This window comes from Grus americana, chromosome 7 (assembly GCF_028858705.1).
Source record: "Grus americana isolate bGruAme1 chromosome 7, bGruAme1.mat, whole genome shotgun sequence".
Taxonomy (NCBI): domain Eukaryota; kingdom Metazoa; phylum Chordata; class Aves; order Gruiformes; family Gruidae; genus Grus; species Grus americana.
Genome location: NC_072858.1, coordinates 2,829,704 through 2,844,425, shown reverse-complemented (window position 1 = coordinate 2,844,425; position 14,722 = coordinate 2,829,704). Strand labels below are relative to the sequence as shown.

Here is a 14,722-nt window from a genome sequence, read left to right as displayed (position 1 = left end):
TTAAAGAAAAGCATTAAACAGAAAAAGATTTTTTAGTTTTCTCACATAGCCTTTCCTCTGAGAAACCCGCAATATTTTTATGGCCTTTTGCTGTGATGTTCTGCGGGGACTCATGTTGGGTTTGAAGTTCATTTTGTACCAACAGGAAATTCTGTACTTAGTTTAATCAGCAGAAGTAGAGACAAAATATAGGAAAGTATAAAATATCTTAGTAAAAAACTGCAGAGATTTAAATACAGTGGTCCAGTGGAACACAGTAACACCGTTGTGTGTCAGTACTTCAGCCTGCTTTAGAAATAAAGAACGAGAGAGGTGACACTTAATTTCCGTTACAGTTCAGGATATGACACTATTGAATTGTTGAAAAAAGGAAAGGGAAGCTCATCGGTAGTGAGTAACCATCCATTTTTAGTGAGCTTTTATAAAAATATCACCCAGTCATTTCGAGCAAAAACTGCTCAATCGGAATCTTTTGGAAGTTAATAAAACACTAACTTAGCATTTGGAAGTAAAGAGCAGCAGATAAGAGGGGGCGGGGGGAGGAAGGGGGGGACAGGATTTTCTGCCAATTCTTTTTTTCCCCAGAAGTTTTGCGAATTTTTTTTTTTCCAGTGAGCAGAGAGCTACATTGAGGAATAGCTGAGTAAGGGGTACCCTAGGGAGGGTTAAGGATGGATAAAATCGGGGAACTTCCAAGGCAAATGTCGAGGTTGGTGAGGTGACCAGCTTTAGCAGGGAGATGCAAGGATTGAATTCAGCGGTGGTCTGAAGTGAGCTAACCTTGGGGCAGAGGCACGGGGAGAGGACGAGGATGTGTAAAAAAGGATTGTGTCTGCAAAGGGAAGAGAAGGGAGGAAGCCGAGCGCGGGGCTCGATGGGTAAAAGCTCGCAGGGCTGGGTGGTGAAGAAGTGTGAAGTGGTGTTGAGCAGCCCACGCTCAGGTGGTTTCCAGGACGTGTCAGGAAAAAGGAAAATCGCTGTAAAGCGGCAGTCAAGACAGTAGGACTCGAGGTGGACTCGTCCGCGGTGGCAGAGGTCAAACGTGAATGAATGGAAGCGAGAGGGAAGGCAGCCATGGCCACCATGGGGTGGCCAGTGGTCACTGGCCGCAGAGGGGCCAAGGGGACCGGCGGGTGGGAGCGCTGGGTCGGGAGGTGGCTGGGCCAGGTGAGAGGGCAGCCTGCCAAAGCTGATGAGTGAACGCAAAGGAATTTGGAGGCAGAAGGTTGTAGTGGGCTTGTTAACTGTGAAGGAGTCACATTTTGGCGGAGGTCCGTGGTACTCCATGGGTCTGCTCGTCTCCACCGGACCTCTGGAATCGGGTGCTCGGGGGCTTTGATTTCACGTGGCGTTTGCTGTTAAAAGTATGTGTGTGTACATATGAACTAAGTCGTATTGTGCATGCAATTTTTTTTTCTGGTGTTATTTAAAGCCTGATGTTTCCTGGCTGAATATCGATCTGTATTTTTGGGCACGCCAGGATGGAGGGAGAGGATTTTGTCGTGTTTCAGAAGGAATTTGTGGACATCACAGGAGTTGCTGTACCAAGCAGGCTAACAGAAGGTTAAAGGAGAGCTATTAATGCCTAGCACAGGATGCCATGCCCTTTTCCTCTGAAAGGAAGAGCTGAAAGTCGGGAGTGGTGTAATTTATAATGATCATGCTCCCTCTCGTGGCTGTTGAAGGATATATTAAAAAAAAAAAGTATTTTGGGATGGCAGCGTTGGGAAGTGTAGAACTTTGTTACAAGTAACTATTATCTAAGTAGGATGCAACAGCAAGCATTTGCACAAGCTAAAAATTAAGAAAAAAAAAATTTAAAAATTTCCTCTTAGACTGAATTGTTATAGCTGGTCAAGCAGAATTTTTTTTTTCCAAAGGTCTTTTTTAATATAACTTTGATATCATCATTTCTGAGCTGTTAAGAGTTGACTTTTTATGTTAAAACCTTATACATCCTTTTTTTTTTTTGTTGCTGTCATTGTTAAAAAACCGAAATGTTGTGTTTCGCAGTGAGTATTTCAGTCATAAACAGCATGAGTTCTACCTGTGTCTTTGCTCTAGCAATTCCTGGAATTCAACTGAGTTTTTTCTTGTTTGTTTGCGGTTCCTTTTCAAGCGCTGGTGTGGGTCGCACAGGCACGTTTATCGTTATAGATGCCATAATAGACATGATGCACGCGGAACAGAAGGTTGATGTGTTTGAGTTTGTTTCAAGAATCCGTAATCAGCGTCCGCAGATGGTTCAGACTGACGTAAGTGGACTTTCATCACTTGAAATTACAACTTTTTGGGGTCGAAGAAGAATATGCTTCTGTATTTCCACTCTGATGTTCATCCCAGTATGTCCCATTCTGTTGCACACCTGGATAATTGGAAAATGAACAAAGCCCAGCAGAAGGATGGGGTTGGGGAAGAAGATAGAGGCGTTTTGGGCTGTGAAGACCACCATAAGGCACGTTATCTTCAGGCATCGTGTCCAGGGTTCCCCATGCACAAGAGAATTTTAGAGAATGTGAGTGATATAACAGGAAAAGCCTTGTTTAGCTTAAGGCATATTTTGATGATTAGTAGATTGTAGACCAAATGAGAGAGATAAAGGTGCCAGAATTCATAGTTTCACGTCCTTGCTTTGCAGGATGCTAATCTGCCTCTTTGTTCGTTCCAGATGCAATACTCCTTCATTTATCAAGCCTTACTTGAATACTACCTCTACGGTGACACGGAGCTAGACGTGTCATCCTTAGAAAAACATCTACAAACATCACACAGCGCGGCGCCAAACCTTGTCAAAATAGGGCTAGAAGAAGAATTTAAAGTAAGTATGAAAGTCCTTTGTCGTAGGATTTCTAAGTGTGGCAACATTCAGGCCAAAAAGATACTTCAGAAGCAGGACAAGTGTAGCCTCAAAAGAAAAGGTCCATCAAAACAGAACAACTTGTTTTATTTTGTGCTGGCTGGGAATGGTCCTGCGGAGTTGGTGAATGGGGCCTTGCTTAACATCCTGTTCTGCAAATGCTCATGCAAAGCTACCTCTTCTTAGGGACCTTTTCCTATATACTTTCTGTTTGTTTATAAACAAACTGGAATTGTTCTTTCGGTTTGGTGCTAGATGCCAGATCAGATAATGCTGGGAGAGTGAGCGCGGTTATGTGCACCTAATTTGCATCTCAACGGGATTGTTAACTCGGTGGCAGGGAGAGTTGCAGGGAATTTACACATCTTGTGCTGAATATCCAGACCCGTCAGGGAAAAAAAAAGAAACAAAGCCTTTCTGTTTAGTGGAGAAACCCCAAAAGCAGAAACGAACCATGCTGGCTGTTTGTGATCGTGGTTTAAAATAGACTTTACTGTCCTGAGGAAACAGAACTTGTCTATGACTTTTGCTGTGCTAAAATATTTATTCTGTACATAGGTCTAAAGCATTAAACGACATACAGGTGTTAACTGGAGTTCTCCCTTTCCTTTAAACTATTAATTTAATCACAAATTTGGAACTGGAAAAAAGAAAATGATGCCAAAATAAGTCTGCCGATATGGCAGCAAGTTCAAAAATCAAGAGTATTGGCCTGTCTGAGGGAAGGAAGCAAATGAAAACACCGAGGATTCTACTTTTTCTAGAATTCCTAAGTTTGTTTTTGCTGTCCAGTGTGCCAGCAAGGCTGCGTTAAAGTGCAGAGAGCAACGTTTAGTTCTGCCGTGTGTTCTGAAAAGCAGTTAGATGGCCCAGGAGCACCGAGCCCACCTACACGAAAAAAAGAGTAGAGTTGTGTTGTAACCAGTATGAGAGTCTCGGACGTAAAGTCAGTTGAACGCAGTATTACAGAGTAGCTGAAAAGTGATTTCTGTAGGGCGCAGGGGTTCTTTCTAATAGCCTGTTGCTGGTACTAGAGATTTTACTGGAACTGAGATATGCTCCAGACACTCAGTACCTGGCAAAGACGTGCCTGAAAATCTGCTTGCAGTTTGAAAATGGAATGAATTTTAATTTAAATTGAATTTCTATAAATAGTTGCTGCAATGCAACTGTGTAACTGCGATCACTACCCGATAAGTCCCGCCCCAGCAGAAGCAACCTCTTATTGTTGTGTTGCCTTGCGCAATCTTGCAAGGACCCCGGCACCGGCGTTGTAATACTCTGAACAGGATTGTAATGATAGTACTATGAATGAAATTCATTTGAATATGAATTCAGTTCATGTTTTGACCGTAAAGGAAGGGAAGTCTATGAAAGAGAATTTTTTCAGTACTTGAGCACAATGTGGAAAGGAAAAGCCTGTTACTGAGCGCCCGGCCGGCCAGGACGCCTCTTGGCATTGCTCCGGGTCGGGGGCGGCTGCTGCTGGAGGTAAGGCTTGGTTGGCGTGCTGGTCAGTCTGCCTCTGTGGGTGTAAAGGCTGGAAAGAAAAAAAGAAAATTAATTAAATAGAAATTAATTAAAAAAAACCCCTGAATTTTAAAAATTAAAAAAATAAAATTAACAAAGTTCATTTGATAAAATGGTATGCAGACCTTTTTATTTAAAAGGTGTTTTCAAAAGTGGTTAATTTCATGAAACTAAATTTCCAAATGTCAAATATAAGAAACTTAGACCTTTTCAAAGGGAATGGGTACTCTGTGCTTCTGAACGCCACGCTCAGACAGTCCAAAAGTGTCTTAAAAAACCCCAAGAAACAGATCCCAAATGTTAAAATCTGCTGTCATTTTACAGCCCTTAAACTTTATTGATATGTTCTGGTCATGGGTTCAGGTTCTTAAATATCAGTATGAAAAATTTACATGACTGTTATTCTTTATATTTTATAGAGAGGACAATGAAATGGCTTTTGTCTTGCTCTGAGTGTGTTACCGTTTCGTACCTGATAAAGTCACTTGGGAACCCTTTGAGTGCCAGATACGGTGGGCGAGAACCGCTTCTGGTCCAACGAGTTCTCATCCTCATTTGTCTGTTTTATTACAGAAGTTAACAAATGTTCGAATAATGAAAGAAAACATGAGAACGGGCAATCTTCCAGCAAATATGAAGAAAGCTAGAGTCATCCAGATTATCCCGTGTAAGAGATCAACTTTTTACATGTACAGAAACAAGTGCTATAAACACCCGATTATCCTAAGGCGGTCGTGAGCACGCGCTGTATCTATACGTTGACAACAGCACAGCTCATATCGGAGTACGGCTCTGTCGGGATAACTCAGTTGAGGTCCTGCCTGCATTTCAAAACTGGAATTCTGCAAATAATTACTGTGTATATCTTAAAGAAAAAAAGTTTTAACTTCTCCGCTTCTAAAATTCAAATGCTTTCAAAACCTGTTGTACTGTCCAGACTGGTAGTTTTTGGGTTTGCTTCATTTTTAGCTAAAACACATTTTTTGGGGGTGTTTCCATTAGCCATCGCCTTGGTTTTGTTGTCCTCTCCGCAGGTATGTCTGCTCTGAAGTTTCTAGAGAACTTACTGATACAAACAGCACTATCCTCCCCTTGCAAAGTGTAATACCCTTATAAAGTGTCTGCAAACAATTTAACGACTTGGTGTTTTACTTTATCAATGTAAAATGTATTACGATCAGGTATTTTTCGGGACTGAATTAAAGAATTCAGCAGTTCCACCTTTTAAACCAGCACGCGCTCTGTGTGATTGCTTGCATAGTGTGGAGCAGCGCTGTAACTGCACCTCAAAACGAAAGTCAGACCTTGCTGGCCATATCCTGTGCGAAAGGAAAAACAACAGCAGAAAAACTGGCGCCCTCCTCCACACGCTGCTTAAATCCTCGATAAGATCTTTAAGACGCTTTTTGGTTTTCAGATAACAGATTTTGTTGGGTTTGTTCTTTCACAAATGTAATAGCGGAGCAATCAACATACATTTAGCAAAAGTAAAAATAGACTTTTTTTTTTCCCCCTAGATGATTTTAATCGAGTGATTCTGTCAATGAAAAGAGGGCAAGAGTACACAGACTACATCAATGCTTCCTTCATAGATGTACGTATAAAAAATTTTCATGTATTTAAATTGTAAGTCAGTCAAATATTTTGCTGTTGCTGATAAGTCTTTTTAAAGAGGCACAATCAACTTGGCTTATGAAGAACACGAGCCTTTTTGTTTGAGTTTGGCTTATGTGTTCCAAACAAATTTCTTATCTGGTGTTTTCAGTTTTATTTTAAATGGTTGTGTAATTTAAACATTCTTCTTGTTAGATTTATAAACTAAGGTTTTTAGTAAATTCTAAAAAATGGGCGGCAAAATGAATTAGCCCTAAAATTAATATCCAACAGTTCCATTTCCTGCGTTCGGGTTAATGGGTGTAAATATGTAAAGGAAAAAGAAAAGTCCATCTTTAGCCTGGGGGAAGGCTCTGATGGTGGCTGGGGCCAGGGTTCTCCTGGGCAGACCTGCCTTCCTGCCCAACTTCGTTCCCGGCTTCCTGTGTGAACCTGGGCAACCCCTTCCTCTGTGTCTTGTTTTTATTTAAACATGAGAATTAATTACGTCCTTAAGCAGTGAAAGCCCAGTAGCAACTGAGGATTGTGGATACTAGAGCTGTGAAGGTGATCAGTGTGTAAACAGAACCGTAGCTCAAAAAAGGAGATAAAAGTTAGCTCTGCAGTACAGCTAGTGGCTGCAGTTGTGATAATCCCATCGTGAAATCCTTTCAGTTACCTGTTACTACAGAATTCCATCCTTCAGCCATGACTGTAAAAAGCCATAAAAAACATCTCAGGATTGTGAATCCGGGGGATTTTTTTCCTGCCAAGAGCAAGCAGCGGGCAGGCTCAGTGTCACCAGCTTTGCGGTAACCATCACGCAGTCGGGCGGCGTGGCTCGCTTGTGCTCGCGTGTCACGACATGAGGGGGTCCCGGCCTTTCTCCGCAGGGCTATCGCCAGAAGGATTACTTCATCGCCACCCAGGGACCGCTTCCGCACACGGTGGAGGATTTCTGGCGGATGGTGTGGGAGTGGAAGTGCCACACCATCGTTATGCTCACGGAAGTTCAGGAGAGGGAGCAGGTACGTGTCCCGCAGCTGCCAGCTCCAGAGCAAAGCGGTTGCTGTTAACACCTGTAAAATACGAGCATTAATGTTAGGCCTACAAATTCTAGCGATAGGAGATTCTTTTTTTTTTTTTTTTGCCTTTCCTAACATGAGCTGTTGCTTCACAGGGCCAGTGTTGCTGCTTTGGCTTGAATTGTCAGAAAACCCACCCAAACTACTGAAAATTATGGTTTGTGAAAGGGCCCGGTTCACATTAAAAGCACAAAATTTATAGGGATGCCTGACATGGAACAGTGGTTTGGGATTTGGCAACAGGTGGACAAAGCTTTTGTGAAAACTTCCCTCCCTGTTTCACCAGTGTAAGCTCCAGTGGCTTCTTCTGAACCTCTCCTTAGAACGTCGTTAATTAATGAGGAGAGTCCTGTACACCTCTGTGTGCCGCCGTTTGCAGATTCAGGGTTCAATGCAGCAGCCAGAGTGTTTTAGTGCTGTGACATTTTTTTTTATTGTTGGTTTTGGGAGGCTCTTTAACAACATTGCATTGCTTTCCGGATTTTATTCTACCTGTTTTAAAGCAGTATTTGCCATCTGTGACTCCTAAGCCCTTTTTATCTTAATGGTTTATATTATAGTAATATTTTATTACCGTATTCTTGGCTATTAGCCTTTTCATTGCAAGGTGTTTAGAACGTGTTTATTATGCTGTATGTCACCTCCTATATCAGAGATTCACGACAACGTAGATAACTGGAAAAAATTTCAAGGAGTGTTTACAATTCCCTCTCAATTTTGCAGGAAAAATGCTGCCAGTACTGGCCATCAGAGGGCTCCGTAACTCACGGAGAGATAACCGTCGAAATAAAGAATGACAGTCTGTTAGATGCCATAAGCGTAAGGGACTTCATAGTTACATACAATCAGGTAATGTTTTTAAATTACATGACGTTTTTTACATATGAAGGCATTTACATACATGATTATGTAACTGGAATTTCTATCTAAAGATAAATGTGGTTAATCAACATCCAACGTTGTGTCAGTCACACAACATGGTGTTTAAAGCCCCATGAAAATTCCAGTGAGTAAAACATGTCCTTGATCAAAGTGGGGTGTGGGGTTGTTTAGTTTGGGGTTTTTCTTAATGTTTTGCTACTGCTGTTATTCTTGTATTTTCTCCCATCTCCCACATGGCTATAAAAGAACACTCGATTCAATATCTTTAAATCCTGTGAAGCATTTTAACAGCACGTGTACTTACCCCTCCCTACCAGCTCTTCCTTTACATTGCCCTGCTGCAGGCATGATCTACTCAGAGCCTGGTTTTGATCTTTTGGGCATGCATCTCTTCACTCACTGCGTCATTTCTTTAGGATCTGATTTACATTGCTCTTTTTGAAGAAGAACAAAAAAAACCCCAACTTGCAGTTAAGAATATAATTCATTTAACTACTTATTGCATTGCATATAATTTATGCACTTAAATAGTTAGCACGTGCAAAGCAAAAGAACTTTAAATTCAAAGTACTCTGTGTTTCCTTAAGAAGGAGGGTGGTGGATTAGGCGGGAGTACACACCGTGTGTCACAAAGCAGAGAGTCCTTGTCAATGTGTTGGCTTCTGTCACCTGGGGAAGTATTTAAAACCCACGTAACAGCACTGTAGGTAATATCCAAACAGCAATGGCGTTGCACTACAATCCAGCATCGTTAGAAGTTTTTGCTGCTGCAGATCTAAGAAATCTGCGTAACTTTTGTATTGTGCCTGAGTCCAGCTAGACTGCATCAATGATATTTGAAGCAATATTACGTTAAACGAGCTGGGAGGAAGGAGGATTGATCAGGCCTTTTTCCTCATCGTGGTGAAACTTTCTGGGCTTCCAGTACAAAACGGTGTCCGGACACTTCCCATCAAACTTGTTCACCAGATGTCCCCTATGGTGGACACCTGGAAAACACCTGCCATCAGCAGAGACCTCGTGTTTTCAACTCTGTGCCTTGCTAGAGCTGATGAGACGACGTAAAATTGCCAGAATATTAATGTTGCATCCGTGCGCTATTATAATGCAGCCATGGGAAAGAGCAAACAAAAATCTCAGGGTAGTGCAATCCTAAGAAGGTGAAGAGCCCATCTGCATCCAAACCTGTCTAGGGCTAACCGCATTAGCATGGTATTAATATCTATTTGCACTTGTAATGTGCTTTTAATCAGCAAGCAGGAAAGACAAGGCAAATAACGGTTACGTTTCAGAGTAGCAGGTGTTGTGCAAAGGTGAGTGTGCATTTCACGAACTGGGTTGTTTTAATGGCACTTTGGATTTGGCCCGCACACGACGAAAGCTTTCAGCCGGTGGTGCTCGGGATGAATAATCTTTCAGTGTATCCTTAGTACTACCCTGGGGAAGCAGCTGTGCAAATCAAAAGGAAAATTACAGGGGTAAATTATCAGCATAGCGGATGGGGAATTCAGAAACAGAACGATCAGGTCTGCATGACAACAGATTATGGACCAGGTTGCAAATCACCCCCTCCGCTATAGTCGGGCAAAATTTATGCTACAGATGTTTAAGGTAAGAAGTTTGTTTCCGTTTTGAGTTAACAACTGGATAAATCTGTTGTTTGCATGCACGCAGGGTAACCAGGAGAAGCAAAGCAGGCTCATTCGGCAGTTCCATTTCCATGGGTGGCCAGAAATCGGGATTCCTGCAGAAGGGAAAGGGATGATCGACCTGATTGCAGCTGTCCAAAAGCAGCAGCAGCAAACGGGCAATCACCCGATTACCGTGCACTGCAGGTAAGGCTCGCCTCTTCTTCCCACCATTCGCTAAGGAACCGGTTTGCTTTTTCTCCAGTCTGGTTGCTGCTACAGCAGCTTTCCTTCATGAGGGAGCAGACAGCATCCTTTAAAAATAAATAAAAATTAAGAAATATAAGAAAAAGATAGAAAAAATGAGAAACTAGGGTTACATAAAGGATTTGTGATTGGTACTTTGCTAAATTAGCAAGGTGGAGTCCTTAATGATATCCTTAATGGCTGGGAGTAAACAAGTGCATTATTAACTTGTAGAGTTATAATTTTGTACCCAAGTATTGCTAAACACTGTGATTAGGAAAGTAAAGCTATAGGTTTAGTGTAGTGGTATCTAACATACCCCACCGATATAGTGCTCAAATGTTCTATCAAGATCAAAATGCTGTTGTTTTTTACAAACTATCAGGAGAATAAAATATATCCCTAATCTAAGCTGAAGGCAAAATGTGCCCTTGTCCTTGAAAGCAGGTAGGAGAGCTGAGAGGACAGAGAAAACAATGTTTACATTAATGCTAAGGGGTAGCTTGTGTATAACTAAAATATATCTTTATCCTGTGCCAGGTTTTCGCTTTTTTTTTTTTTCATCGTACATTTTTATTGCAGCTTTTTTTTGTTATTTGTTTTAATTTTTAAAAGGCTTTCTTGCTGTTTTTTTGAAATGGTGTTTTTCAGAGTGCAGAGGCGTTTATAAGTCTTTTAAATTCATCTTTTCCCTTTCTGTACTACATGCTGATTTAAAAAAAAAATAGTAGTAAAACTAGCGTTCTGCCTAATTCCTAGTTCAGAAATCATTCCTTGATTTTAAAATATTTTAATCTTTATAAATCAATAAAGGTTTTTCTGCTTTCTGGTCAATACAAAGTCAAGCTCACCATGCACAGGGCCAGGGCCAGCAGGGTTTCAGGGCCCCCAGAAGAGAAGTTCCTATGTTTTGGGTTGGGTTTTTTAAATAAGAAGCTATTAGCCTCGAGGTCACGCTTTGCCATGAACCTCTTTACTGCTGCGGACTCCCCGGACCGGTGCTGGGGATGCACCGACGGACTCTGGGCTGCGCTGCTCGGCATGGGAGTTTGCAGAGACCACGTCCCTCTGCACCGTGTTCCTGTAAGACCTCCTGCAGTAGAGTCTCTCTTGCAATTGAAGCTCGCAGGCTCGACCACAACATTAAAACCAATCATTGTTTTGTCCCTGCCCTCAAAATTGATTTTTTAATTCATGCTAAATACTGGCCTTTTAAATCTTTTCTTCTTGGGAATGTTGTACAAGATAAACTGGATTTCGTTGGACTGTGGTCGTCTTCTACCACTACATGGAGGTCAAGTTCCTGGCGTCTTTATATCTAAAACCATCTGCTATATTAATTGTGGTATTTTCTCTACCTGTCTGTGATCCCACTATTGAGAAATGCCGGGCACCGACACTGTGACAGACATATGTCTGACTCCTGCGTGAATAAGCTTCTCCAACCGTTTGTCAGTGAGCTAGGTGACGTGATGCTGCTTCTGGATTTTTTCTTGCATTTCAGAGAATATCCATCTGATTTTGAACGAGTCACTGATGATTTTTTTCTTCTTAAAAAAAAAAAAAAAAACCCACCCTGTATTGATTTATATGACACTCAAATGGTTCTCATAGCGTTATCCACAGGGAAGTACGCTCGCTGGCCATTTGGAAGTATTTTTGATAGAAGAACCTGTCTGCTTGCTACTAGAGTTAGAAATAGGAACAGCCATATTAACAGCTGTTCTCTGCGGTGTCCGCTGACTTTTATTTTGCTCTGATTTGAGTTTCGAAGGTGCTGTCTCGGTCTCCAAGAGCTAAGGTTTGTGTTTGGCTGTCTGCAACATCACCTGTATTTTCATGCACTGTTGAAGCACAGAAATCCTGGGAGCCTGAGCCAGGACTCGGATTTGTTGGTGTTTTGGGACATGATCTTGCACCAATGCACATTCATTGCTAAAACTTTCTCCTCCTTGCTTCAGAAGTGTTCTGCTCTTTGTTTTCATACATTTTTCCTAGGGGACTGTGGGTTCCCTCACCCTGTGGTGGCTGCACTCGAGGGTGACGAGGACATTTTGTGTTTGATCTGCAATTTGACAAATTTTAACAGCCACTGGTTTTCAACTGATAGGGAGTTAAAGTGGGTAAAATATCCAGGAGTTCTAGCCAATAAAATAAGAGATAAATGGAACTGTTGTCTTTGGCATACCCAGATTAGATGTGTAAGACCTACCCAAGGTATACATTGCTTCTACTTTTCCGAGCTTTTAGAGCCACAGCCTCTCTGAAGCCTTAGCTTAATCATTTGGCATGCATTTTTCCTAGATTTTTTTCAAAATTTACTGCAATCATTATAAAATGGATTAAACAAGAAAATGAAACCCAGACCACACAATGTATTCTAGGATTTTGAATGCTGAGAATTCTCTGCTGTCCCTACTTGGACAGCCTGTACATCATAGCTTTGGAGTTACTTGAACTTCTCCATGCAGTCATACTTGAGTCTTCAATATAAATGAATGTAACTTTATGAATAAGTAAACACATATCAAGTCTAAGACTGATTTTTCAGAGTGTTCACATGAACTTATGAAAACTTCTGTTCGTTTTTTCCAACTATTTATGAACAGTTTAAGGAGCTGCTGAAAAAAATAATTCCTAAGTAGAATCAAGGCATGACCCTAAATAGTGTAGAAGGGGTTTGCTGACTTGGTTGCCAACAGGATTCAAAGCCAATCTGTTCTAAACCCTAACTCCCTTCTCCTCCAGTGTCTGTCTGCTCCTGCCTTCTCTTTAGTTCATGGCTATCGATGCTTTTTCTCTCTTCCCCGTCTCTCCCTTTCCATACTCTAACATAAACTATGCAAGATTGTTGTGTTGCTTAGAGATCCCTAACTTCCGTCTTTTGCCCAGTCTTTGCCCATCCTGCAGGTCCTTTGCCTTTGAACATTTTGTCTCAAGAAATGAAGTTTGAGTCAAATTTAAAAGTTCTCTTTCTTGACTTCTGTTTTTTTTAAGGGAATTGTAGAAAGAGAAGCAAGTATGCCAAAAGTAGTGCTCTGTTCCCATGAGACAATATGTATTTTCTCCTGCTTTTCAAAAGCGGTTTAATTTTCCATGCATCCATACTAAAATTCCTTAAATTAATTAAAAAAATCCAATTTATATGGATTTAAAGATTTGCTAAAAGCATGTTTCAGATGAAAGGAGAGTGAGCCTAGCACAAGGAGTGTTAAAAATGCGGTGCAAAGCAATGCGTACCGACCTCTTCTAGGCATAAATGAATAAGTGACGTGGGTGATGATGTGCGTATACAGGTTTACTTTATATCTTCATCTTTTGATAGCTGCAGACCTGTTCCAAAATGCCTTACTCTAGAAACCCCAAATGGCTCCTAGAGATTAGCTAATTACCAATTAATCTGAAGCCTTTTGGATTTGGTAGTTGTCTTTAATCTGATAAAAGTAATTGTCTGAAGGGAATAACCCATCTAACACGTTGTACCTGTTCATTTTTCCTCCAACAGGACTTTTAATGTATCCAGCTGAGGATACATGCATTTGCACTTAATCTTTTCCTAAGGATTGTGTTTATCAGATTTTCTTGTATTTGATAGAAATAAGGTAGAAGCAATGACATGTGATTAGAATTCACCTACTTATGGTTAAAACACGTTACAATTTTAAATTTAATAAATTTTATGTTTATCCTTACTCAGCAATCCAGTGAACCTTCCACTCCATCTTACCACTAACTGCCAATTTCCCAACCCCATCCTGGTTTTAGTAACTATTCCCTATCAAAGTGCACAGCCACTGTTTCGTTGGTGTCAGATAGTCCTTAATTCGTGTGATTAGGAGAGAGAAAGCAACCTTTTTTTTTAATTTTTTTTTTTTTGATCTAGAGTTAGGCATAATAAATCAGATGATTACTGAAATCTATTTTGGTTCCATGGAATCATGATCTGAAACAGATGCTGGACAAAATATACTGCGTCAAAGATACTGAAACAAAAGAAACTACAGTTACTTTGGAGTACGTTAGGTTGCTTATTGTCGTCAAGATAGAGGCTGAACGGTCAATTTTAGGTTCTTGTATGTAGTGTAGCCTCACATGTAGTCTTGCTTTAGTTTGTCCTTATATCGATACATCTGTTGGAGAAGAAACGGCTTAGATCCTGAGAGCTGTTAAAATCATTACAGTTAAATAGGACATTTTCCTTCAAATTGCTTTGTAGTAGTAATAGTAGTAGTAGTAGTAATAATAATAATAATGCTTTCATGTCTGTCCACCATGCGTAAGTATAAATCACAACCTAACAGAACAATGTGGGTTTGATCGCCCAGTGCTTCTTTGCATTGGACCCAAGTTTTGCGACTGTCAGTCAAAGGTTGTGTTCTCCCCCATCAAAAATAGAACCGAGAGCAGAGTGTGGGAGCACGAACAGTTGTCTGTGTCGAAGATGAATGCAGATTGGGGCGAGCGGCTTTGCCAGTTCATTATTTGGGCCTCGGCCTTAGGCTGAGGGTACCACGTGCTGCCGCGGCCGGTAACCAGCCTTCACTGGTTCCACCCTGGCTCCCAGTTCATTCCATTAATTCTGGCTCCTAGTGTAGCTGAGGTGACAAACTAAGCACAAAAAAATGAGTAGCGTTTGGCTATTCTATATCACAATTATTTCTCTTTTTAACATTTTTATCCTACTGTATGTCAAGCGAATGCGTTTACGTTGCAGTGCCGGCGCTGGAAGAACAGGTACCTTCATAGCGCTCAGCAATATCCTGGAACGAGTGAAGGCTGAGGGGCTCTTGGATGTATTTCAAGCTGTGAAGAGCTTACGACTGCAAAGGCCACACATGGTGCAAACACTGGTACGGTATTTAACAACCTGGCTCTTCGTCACGGGATGTATGTTTGTAAAC

General features: G+C 41.2%; 1 protein-coding gene across 4 annotated transcripts in view; it reads left to right on the top strand.

Moving 5' to 3' along the window:
• PTPRE (protein tyrosine phosphatase receptor type E) overlaps positions 1-14,722 on the top strand; it is a 75,860-nt gene that overhangs the window by 56,535 nt on the left and 4,603 nt on the right. For all 4 annotated transcript variants that reach the window (XM_054832334.1, XM_054832333.1, XM_054832332.1 and 1 more), the window contains 8 exons: positions 2,120-2,255; positions 2,669-2,818; positions 4,961-5,054; positions 5,905-5,981; positions 6,874-7,008; positions 7,789-7,914; positions 9,622-9,782; positions 14,536-14,671. In XM_054832334.1, coding sequence (XP_054688309.1) covers positions 2,120-2,255; positions 2,669-2,818; positions 4,961-5,054; positions 5,905-5,981; positions 6,874-7,008; positions 7,789-7,914; positions 9,622-9,782; positions 14,536-14,671 — 1,015 coding nt within the window. The remainder of the gene's footprint in view (positions 1-2,119; positions 2,256-2,668; positions 2,819-4,960; positions 5,055-5,904; positions 5,982-6,873; positions 7,009-7,788; positions 7,915-9,621; positions 9,783-14,535; positions 14,672-14,722) is intronic.